Genomic DNA, 11,394 nt, shown 5'->3' with positions numbered 1-11,394 from the left:
CGACTTTTTCGGTCGCTGCCTCACAGGCTCGGGTGGAGGCGTCTATAGCAGCAGTAGCTGAGGCCACGGAATCATGTTGAGCCCTGGAGAAGGCGTCAACGATCTTCTGAATGGCAGCTTCAGACATAGATGACTGCTGGTTGGAAGAGGAGGCGAGAAGCGGATCAACCTTCTCGTTAAGCTCGTGAAGATGCTTCTTTGTCACTGGAGCATCATCCTCCTCATCACTCTGAACTTGAAACGGACTATAGTAGACCGAATCGAAGTTCATGTGATCACCACCAAGATATTGATCACCGCCATCGGAGGCGTCTTCCGGAGAATGAGGTGGTGGTGAAGCTGGGGGTGTTATGGGTTTAGTTGGTTCGGGTTGAGTGGGTGGGGGGTTAGTTTCAGGTGGTGGTGATGTATGAGTTTCGGTTTGTGGAGGTTGGGTTACTGGAGGGGTTTCGGTGACAGGTGGTGTTTCGGTTGATGTGGTGAATATGGGTGGAGGTATAGGAATGGAGTTTGGGGGAATAGTGGGGTTTATGGTGGGAATGGAAATAGGTATTGTGGGTGGAGGTGAAGGAACTGGGGATTGATGAAGTTCCATTTCCGAGGTTGGGGACCGAGGGGGTGTGTTGCCTCGTTGAGGAGATTCGTCTCCTTGGGATCCCTCAGAGTCCGAACTCCCACCTTCGGATTCGCTTGATGACGAGGGAAGGACGAGCTTTCGCTTCTGTTGGGTCTTCCTCCTTTTCGGTTGAGGGGATGAAGCAGCCTTCAATTGTTTGCGCTTCTTGGGCGAAGGTCCTTTTGGGGATTTGGATGGTTTCTTCCCTTTTTCCGCCTTTTTACCCCTGGCCACCGGTTTATCGACATCATTAATCGATCGCAGCATGTCCGATGTCAGTTCCCTCGGACCAGATGGCCCAGACTCCTTGATCGTCCGGATCAGTTGGCTGTCAGATGGCACATTCCCATACATCGACTCCGGGATAGAGCCAATGAAAGAGAACTTTGATGCATCGGATACGATGATCTTCTTGGTATGAAACGTACCAATAGAAGACATCGATGCACCATCTTCTGTTGGAACGTCGAACTTGTCCATGGCCCATCTTGTGATCAAGATCCAGAACCGGGAAAATGACACCTCAGAGTGTCGAGAAGAAGAAGAGAGGCTCTGAAGCAGCTGTTGCCAGAGGACAAACCCATAATCCAGGTTTATCCCATTATACACTTCGTACATTACAGAAAGAAACAGACGACTTGCACCGTCAGATCCGGAGCTCCTCTCTGACAATCCCTTGAAGAGAACTATAAATAACCCATTCCACTGGGGCGGTAGGCAGGACTTCTTGAACCTGGCGACGGAGGTGAGAACCTCTGTGTAGCCCATGTTATAAAACATGCTGTAGAACATTCCCACCGGAATCGTATCCGGGTGAACTCGTGAAGAGTCAGCAGCAAACCCTAACAGCGTGCAGAAACGGGGACGAGAAATTGAAGTCTTGTGGTCACCAACTTCAAAGAATACCCGGTCGACGGCCCTGTCGTAGTAAGCCGTTGCATAGACCTGAGATAGGGTAACCATCGGCACCGTTTCAATTCTGGACAGTGCAGGAGCCAGCTGGGAATACTTGAGGCATTCGATGACCGGCGACATGTAGGGATCATACGCCAGTGGGTTTAGATCAATGACTAAGCTTTGCTGGGGTCGGATGGGAAGAATCTGAGAAGTTGCATGAACAGATGAAGATTCAGCCATTGTTGCAGGTTTGGAGAACGGGAGAGTATTTGGGAGTATTTTTGCTTTGGGAAATATGGGGGCAGTAAAGAGGTAAAAGGTGGTGTTGATGGCTTTTTATAGTTGGTGAAGAGAGAGAAAAATCGTTTCAAATCTCTTATGGAAATATGGAAGGGTTTTTGAGTGACTGATTGGTGACAGTTGGGACGTACGATGATCACGTAGGAGAGAGAGTGTCAGATTCCTAGGATTACGCCGCCCAATAAGCGCCGGTTCAGAGAAAGAAATCGTTTCCATTTCCACACGCGCCTGTAACTCCAGAGATATGACGCTTCGATATTGCACACACGTCCTCAAGTGTCAGGAAAAGCGCGGCCGTTTCAAATTCACGCGCCCTCCTTTTTACCGTCGTTTGAATTTCTATCCATTTAACTCCCGCCGAGTCAGCAACTTTTTGTCTTTTCCCCTTTTAATCAGCTGTATGCAATTGAGGACCCACGTGGCGGATTTTTGGCCTCAACTCCATTAGTAACGCTTCAGTAATAATCCAGCCTGTAAAATAATTAGTAACGGAATTTTTGAAAATCTAGGATTTTCGTGCAAAGAGTGTAAAAGAAAAAGAAATAAAGCAACTCTTTTTAGGATAATCTGTGATGTCCATAAGGACACGAAACTGATGATCCCGGGCACGAATCTCTTCCTTCAAGGTCAAGAAGAACCTCAAAGTGTTAATGTGGAATCCCGTTGAATTACGATCAAACATTTATTAAGAAATGTTGAAAGGCTTCTTTTAATTAGGCTAATTAATGGTGGTTTCGCTTTGATTCAACAATGCAATTCTTGATATAAGAACGAATGTGAACAAAGTACTTGTGAGACCGGTTTAGTTTGTTGAACAAGTAGGTTGGAGTTGATGTTGTAGTGGCTTGGATTAATATGAAATCTCAAATAAAAAAAATTTAAAACTAGATCCCTTGGGAAGAAATGTTATGGTGTGTAACAATTTCATTGGAATCATGCAAAGAAAAAAAAAATTGAGATTCCATGAAGGTACATTCGTCAATTCATTGGTGAAAACTTGATCAAATTAATTTGTCACCGTCAATTCGTTGGTGTTGAATTTTGGGTTTCACTTAGCTCGTAGTGGCACGAAACTAAGATCATAAACACAGATGTTATGTAACCATAAACCTCAGTGGTAGTTTCTGAGAGTCTCAAGGGTTACAGTGATGAAACGAATGTAATGGAGAAGTGATATAGGGATGGTGTAAGGAAACATAGTACCTCTGCTGCGAAAATAAGGGCCAAGCAGGAGACTCTTAACTCATGTGAGAAAAGAGTGAGGTAGCTCACGATTAGAATAAATATGTTAGCCTTATTGGGAAGACAAGGTTTGTGTATACCAGGTCATGAAGGCTATTATTCAAAATCTTTTGAGGCTTGGGACACATACAGCAGCATGCTTCTAGGGACACTTAAGTAAGAGATCAAATATATTCCCATAAACGAATAAGCACACGAAAAAAAATATTTTTGGATTTGTGATATATAATAAAAATAAAAGAGTGAAAAAAAATTATGATTAAAAAAAAACTTTGGAAAAATTGAAAAACCGAACCCGAACGTTCGGTTGGAATTGGTTCTAGAAAATTTTGGAAAACCGAACCCGAACGTTCGGTTGGTTTCGGTTGCACAAAATTTTGAAAAACCGAACCCGAACCTTCGGTTGGTTTCGGTTCCACAAAATTTTGAAAAACCGAACCCGAACCTTCGGTTGGTTTCGGTTCCACAAAATTTTGAAAAACCGAACCCGAACCTTCGGTTGGTTTCGGTTCCACAAAATTTTGAAAAACCGAACCCGAACCTGCGGAAGGTTTCGGTTCCACAAAATTTTGAGACACAAAGGATTTTAGATAGACAAGATATAAATTCTTTTAACACTAGGAAAAACAAAATTTTACAATATATATATATATATATATATATATATATATATATATATATATATATATATATATATATATATATACAACTTAGAAAAACTACCTTTGAAGAAACGAGCGAGAATCCGAACGTTCGGTTGGATCCGCTTCTTACGTTTGAGGTTGAGAGGTAGTGTGAGGTACTGACTCTAATTCCATCATACCTAGCCCTTGCAATATTTTATTGAATGATGCTTCAGGAAGAGCTTTGGTAAAGACATCAGCCAGTTGATCAGTGGTTCTTACGAAGTGAACTTCGACATTTCCATCTTCCACATGATCTTTGATGAAGTGATACCTCAGTGCTATGTTTTTGGTTTTAGAGTGTTGCACTGGGTTATGACAGATCCTAATTGCACTTTCAGAGTCACAATATAGTGGGATCTTCTTCATATTGAGTCCATAGTCTCGGAGTTGACTCTGGATCCAAATCACTTGTGATGTGCAGGATGCAGCGGCAATGTATTCCGCTTCGGCAGTAGACAGCGACACACATGTTTGTTTCTTGGATTGCCAGCTGACCAATTTCCCATCAAGAAATTGACAGCCACCGGTTGTGCTTTTACGGTCGAGTCCACATCCTCCAAGGTCAGCATCAGAATAGGCTTGAACGAAGAAGCCTGAGTTGGATGGATACCACAGACCTAAAGAGGTGGTTCGCTTGAGATAGCGTAGGATGTTCTTTACTGCCAGCATGTGAGGTTCGCGTGGGTTAGCCTGAAATCGGGCACAATAACATACAGAAAACATGATATCAGGCCTACTAGCGGTTAGATACATCAGTGAGCCAATCATTTGACGATAGAGCGTGATGTCAACAGCCGGTTTGTCTAGAGAAGGGGTAAGCTTGGTGCCGAATGCCATTGGGACTTTGACTTTTGAGTCTCCCATCATGCCAAACTTCGCTAGGAGAGTCTTTGTGTAAGCTTCCTGATTAATAAAGATGCCTTCGGGTCCCTGTCTTATGTTTAAACCAAGGAAAAAGTTAATAGGACCCATTGAGCTCATTTCAAACTTAGTTTCCATCAACTTTCGGAATTCAGCCGTTAAGTTGGGATTCGTGGAGCCAAAGATGATGTCATCAACGTAAATTTGAACTATCATAAGGTGGTTACCTTCCTTTTTGCGAAAGAAGGTTGGGTCAACCGAACCTTGTTTAAATTTGGACATCTTTAAGAAATTAGTAAGCGTTTCATACCAGGCTCTCGGAGCTTGTTTGAGACCGTACACAGCTTTATCCAGAATATAGCAATGATTTGGATGCTTTTCGTTCATGAACCCAGGAGGTTGCTCCACATACACAGTTTCTTCGAGTTCTCCATTGAGAAATGCACACTTGACGTCCATTTGGAAAACCTCAAAGTTTTTATGAGCAGCATAGGCCAGAAATATTCTAACAGATTCTAGTCTAGCTACTGGAGCGAACGTTTCTTCGTAATCTATTCCTTCCTCCTGACAGTATCCCTTGACTACCAAACGAGCCTTGTTCCTTATGACATTACCTTCCTTGTCCATTTTGTTTCTAAAAACCCATTTAAGACCAACAACCGAAGCATCTGGAGGAGTTGGAATGAGGCGCCAGACTTTGTTCCTTTCAAACTCGTTCAGTTCGTCTTGCATTGCTTGAACCCAATCAGAGTGATCGAGGGCAGTGTTCACTGTCTTCGGTTCAACTTTTGATACGAATGAGTTAAACATACAAAACTCTACCTTTGAGAATAAAGATGTCTGTTTTGCCTTCAGTTGAGATCGGGTCAAAACCTTTTCAGATACATCACCTACTACTTGAGAGATAGGATGATCTCTGGTCCATTTGGTAAGAGGAGGGTAATTCGGGTCGAAGGTTGGATCTAGTTCAGCGTTGATCATCTCTTCGGGCTCAGATTGGGTATCGTCATCAAGCGTCATATCATCATGCTCCCCCTCAAATAATGAGTCTTGAGAAACATGAGGCTCAGGGTTTTGTTGTGGTGCTGGATTTTCAGACGTTGAAGCACCTTCGTATGGAGGGGCATCTTCGGTTGGAGAGGCACCTTCGGTTGGTGAAGGACCTTCGGTTGAAGTAGTAGAGCTTGGCTCTCCCTGGAATTGTGAGCTTGGCTCCTCCTCGACTTGAGAACTTGGCTCCCCCTCGACAGAAGCAGTATTGGTTGGAGATTCATCAGTGAGCGATTCTCCTTCATGCATTCTTTTCGCAGCATCTTCGACAATTTGCTTCATATGATCAATTTTGTTGTCAGCTGCACCTGCTTCTGAGAGAGAAGCTTTTTCCGGTTCGTCAAAGAGTTCCAGAAATTTCTCGTACAAATTGGCGATTGAGACTGTGACTTGGCCAGTTTGAGGAAATATTTCCCTGGCAGTGTCATCTATGGCCTGTAACTTCTTGACATAGTTATCGTCGAAGGTCACATAGTATGTCTCTTCAATACTTCTTGATCGTTTGTTTAGGACCCTGTACGCCTTGGATGTGAGTGAGTAACCCAGAAAGATTCCCTCGTCAGCTTTGACATCAAACTTGTTGCGGTGTTCTTTAGAGTTGAAGATGAAACACCTTGAGCCAAACACATGGAAAAATTTCACGTTGGGTTTTCTGGTATTTATTATCTCATATGGTGTGAGCGTGAACCGCTTGTTGAGATAGGACCTGTTCTGTGTATAACAAGCAGCAGAAATGGCGTCAGCCCAAAAATAAAGAGGTAAGGAAACGAAACTTAACATAGTTCGGGCAGCTTCACACAAGGATCGGTTTCGTCTTTCGACTATTCCGTTCTGTTGTGGTGTGTAAGGAGCTGAGAAATTATGACTAATTCCCTTTTCTGCAAGAAACTCTTCAAATGCGTTGTTCTTGAATTCGAGACCATTGTCGCTCCTGGTGTAATGGTTCTGATACAATGATAAAGTATGTGAAAAACTCATAATTAAGATTACGTGTGTGTGTGTGTATATATATATATATATATATATATATATATATATATATATATATGTATATATATATATATATGATACTATACAAAGAGTATAAAACAATAAAACAAAATAATATTCTAAGAATTAGGTTATTATAATAAGAGAAAATTAAAATCTAGCCATATTTCTTAATGACCTTTTACTTAACAGCCAAAAAATAGTCTTTAGCCAAAAATAGCCTACCAAACAGTGTTTCGACTAAAAACCTACGGTTTGAAGAGTTTCAGAGGTAATAATCTACGATTTACGGCTAATTGGCTACGATTTTGGAGTTCATCTATAGTTTGGTGGCCCATTAGCCCAAAATATATAAATTTAGAAAATTTTATTTAGATCATTTTTGGTTGTACGAAAAACAGTAGGTAACGGAGAAAAACAATAGGTTTGTAGGCTTCACCTACAGTTTTGTTTGTAACTAGAATGACGTTCATCCCAACCTGGAAAATAGCGTTGTTGAGAACATACCATAGGTGAGTAACTTCATCTATGATTTTATCATGCATATATATATATATATATATATATATATATATATATATATATATATATATATATATATATATATATATATATATATATATATATATATATATATATATATATATATATATATATATATATATATATATAATAGGAGGCCAAACCGTATTACATGACGAAACCACAAAAGTCTTACTCTAGGCTATAATTTGGTTAGCTTTTTTTGCTATTGGCAAATTTTTAACTGTTAAATAAAAAGTATTAATATTTTTGGCTAAATTAGTAATTTTCTCTTATAATAATTGTATTCAATGTTTTTAATTTACAAAATATTTCATCCGTCTCAAATCAATACTCTGTGTTTTATTTTTGGTTTGTCTCAAAATAATAGTTACTTCTAAAAATAAATATCATTTTTATAAAATATCCTTTATTAAATTAAATGTAACTATCATAGAATTAAATACAATAAAATGATATAATTGTTATTTCATCAAATAAAATTAATTATAATTAATGTTTTTTTATATATTAATATGTAAAAAAATAATTTTAGGAGCGAAAGAAATATAAAAAGAAAAACAACTACAAATTGTGATAACGAACAATACTTGACCCAATTCTTTCTGATGTGGATAGAAACTTAGTGGACAGAAACTTAATCGTTAATAGACACGTCGGGTCCGGATCCTTAATCGCAAAGGAACAGCCAACTAGGAAACTCAATCCAAATCCACGGATCCACAACTGTCGGTAGCCACTTTTCGAAAATAAGCACGAGTAACGATGGGATTTAAGAGGAAATGGTTGACTTTTTGAAAGAGAGAAAGTCAAAACAAGTTGTATTAGGAGACATCATTTCCAATTAAACATCACTAGTATCATTACTACTCAAAAATTGCCCATAACTAGAAAAAAAAATTCAAATACATCACCAAAGTTATCTTTTACAAACTTAGATACTTTTTGGCTTGGGATATTTCCAATTTTGGTTCTAAAATTAAAATCCACTGGTTGATATTGCTGTATGTAAACAAAATTTAGAAGAAGCCTATATATAGATTAGAACCATAGCATGAAAAGAATTTGTACATTTATTGTCAAAATATCTCTCATATCATGAATAAAGATTTCAATCATTGGTTACCAAAATTTTTGTAGTTTTTAAGGTTCCTCAAGACATTTTTATATACAAGAGACTATTATGTAGTGCTAACGAATGTATTTGACTATTTTTAAAAGGCTAGAAGCGACTTTTAGTGCCTCAAATGCTAAAATTTTACATTCATCATCATGCTTTTTGACGATACCACTCATATGTAGAGAAAATATTTATCGATGTCTATGTCATACATCTTACCAATATGTTTCCCCTCTTGCAAACATCTTTTTTCTTAGAACTTGGATCATACGTGGATTTTGGTTTTAAATTTCTGGATTTATCAATTATTGAATGTAAGGACTGTTTGATAACCTAATGAATTCATTTAGAGGTTATATCTAAGTCATTTAATACAATCGATACAATTTCTAGATAATTTCTAAGCAAATAAAAAACCTCTAAACGGTTTTAAAAAAAAACTACATTATATGAACTACTAAAAGGTTGGAACCATTCGATCGTAACCATCTAAATTGTTCATAATTTGGTATCCTTTAAAGGTTTTAAGCAAATTATAACAAAATATTTTAACCAATTGCTCTTTTGAATTCAAAACCGACTCAAATTGTAGAATTGCAAACATAAGGCACTAAATGAAAATAATATTAAAATAGAAGGACCTAGAAGTGGATACTCCTTTATAGAGAAAGTCATATCCTTCACATTTTTGCTGTTTTACATGATCGCCACACTTTATCTGGCACATGCATTTATGACCGAGTTTCGTTGTCCACTTCTTGAGCCTCGCAAATTTAATTAAAAAGTCAAATTTCATTTCTCTTTGACCAAATATTATGCTTTACTTTTTCATTAACTTGACTTTTGAATAAACAAATATTATTTCTTTTTCTCACTCAACCCCCACCGATATATAAAACCATAAACCTATAATGGGAGATCATAACAAATATTCACAAACAAGAAACCTCTACTTTCATTCATTCAAGGTTCAAAAAAGACATTCAGTTATCAATCTTTCTTCTCAAAGCTATTGTGGGTTGTTCTTGAAATTTATCCATTCTATAATGGGAGATCATAAGAATGTCGAAGTTCCTCCATTTTTCGTATGTCCCATCTCTTTAGAACTCATGAAAGACCCTGTAACACTCTCTACAGGGATCACCTATGATCGAGAAAGCATTGAGAAATGGTTATACGCTAAGAAGAACAACACTTGTCCGGTGACAAAACAGGTCCTTTCAGATCTAGATCTTACACCAAATCACACCCTTCGTAGATTGATCCAATCTTGGTGCACCCTTAATCCGTTGTCTGGTGTTGAAAGAGTCTCCACGCCTCGGATTCCGATTTCCAAATCCGAAATTCTTAAACTCCTCAAAGATTTGAAGTATCCGAATCTGCAAATGAAGTCGTTGAAGAGATTGAAAGTGATTGTTTTGGAGAACGAAACAAATAAGAGGTCAATGGAGGCGGTTGGAGCTGTTGATTATCTCGCTCATATCTTAAGCGACCAGAAGAATGTGACGTCATCTTCACCGGCCGCAGAAGACTCCGACGTGGAAGGTTTCGAGCTGGTGACGCCGGCTGACGAAGCTCTAGGTATCCTTTACCACATGCAACTGTCTCAAACTGGGCTTCAGGGTTTGTTTGCAAAGACTGGTGATTTCGTTGAGACGTTAACGAGCGTGATGCAACGCGCCGCCAACTATGAGTCACGTACATACGCCGTCATGTTGTTGAAATCGATGTTTGAGGCCACCAGCCAGAATATGCAAGTGACGTCGTCGTTGAAGCCTGAGTTCTTCATGGAGTTAGTCAAGATTTTGAACGATCAGATTTCCCAAAAAGCCACAATAGCGACATTGAAGTTACTCATTAACGTTTGTCTATGGGGGCGGAATAAGATAAGAGCGGCGGAGGCAGCGGCGGTTCCGGCATTAATTGACCTCCTACTAGATTCCTCCGACAAGAGGCTTTCAGAGATGGTATTATTGGCGTTAGACCTGCTATGTCAGTGTGCTGAAGGGAGATCGGAGCTGTTGAAACATGGTGCAGGTTTGGCCGTTGTTTCTAAAAAGATATTCAGGATTTCACAGTTGGCCAGCGATAGGGCGGTGAGGATATTGCATTCAGTGGCGAAGTTTTCCGGCAACACCACTGTGGTGACGGAGATGTTGCATCTAGGAGTGGCGGGGAAGCTTTGTTTGGTGCTGCAAGTAGATTGTGGTAGCAAGATGAAGGAGAAAGCTATGGAGATCTTGAAGATGCATGCTAGGGTTTGGAACAATTCTTCTTGTATACCCAGTAATCTACTTATATCATATCCATCATAAAACAAAATTTGAGATTTTAGGGTAGATAATTTGACGACATTTTAAACATTTGATTTAACTGATTGTATACATATATACTTTGAGATTTTAGTCATTTGAAAAGAACAACGTGACTAAAAACTCACAATGTAATACTTGATAGAGGTTCAATTTATTCAAGATTTGTGGATCCATAGGAAACAAAAGTAAAGAGTTCATTCGGTTGTAATTTTCATCTATATTTTCTTAATTATTTCCAGGCCATTAAATAAAGCTATATATAAATCTTACGAGTTTAATTCGTTCTTTCATTCATATTCATATCGTAAAACGAGCATCTCATTTTCAAAGAAATAATAGTTGATGGGATCTTCAGGATTTCGTTTCTGAAGGCCTGGATTTAATGCCAAAATCATAAAATCCTTATAATAATTAATATTTGAAAACTTCCAATGTAGGAACTTAATTTGGTTTGTTAGGCATGTCTATGTTCTGTGTTGGGTTAATCGGATTTATGAGTGCGAGGTATTCTGTAAAAAACCTTTTTATTTTAAGTATTTGATTTAGATTAGGAAGTTGTGTGCTTGCTTAACAAATATTACGTATCTGTTAGGTTTAGGACTCTTTTGTTTTCCTTTAATTACATGTAATGTTTCCCTATTTTGAATAAGATTAAGCATTAAGCATCATATCGTTTCTCTTCTTTTATTTTGTCCTTTGTTTTTCTTCGTTGTTCATATCAGAGGATTTATCAAGTTTAGTTTAACACTTGGTATCAGAGCAAGGTTAAGACGG

At 38.7% G+C, this 11,394-nt stretch overlaps 1 protein-coding gene across 1 annotated transcript; it reads left to right on the top strand.

Moving 5' to 3' along the window:
* Positions 1–9,201: 9,201 nt before the first annotated feature.
* On the top strand, positions 9,202–10,900 carry LOC111897415 (E3 ubiquitin-protein ligase PUB23). Its single transcript, XM_023893381.3, has one exon. The coding sequence runs from the start codon at positions 9,217–9,219 to the stop codon at positions 10,618–10,620; it is 1,404 nt and encodes a 467-aa protein (XP_023749149.2). The 5' UTR covers positions 9,202–9,216; the 3' UTR covers positions 10,621–10,900.
* Positions 10,901–11,394: the final 494 nt, after the last annotated feature.

This window comes from Lactuca sativa, chromosome 6 (genome assembly GCF_002870075.4).
Source record: "Lactuca sativa cultivar Salinas chromosome 6, Lsat_Salinas_v11, whole genome shotgun sequence".
NCBI lineage: Eukaryota > Viridiplantae > Streptophyta > Magnoliopsida > Asterales > Asteraceae > Lactuca > Lactuca sativa.
Note: the sequence above shows the minus strand (reverse complement) of the source record. Positions and strands in the feature narration are given on the sequence as shown.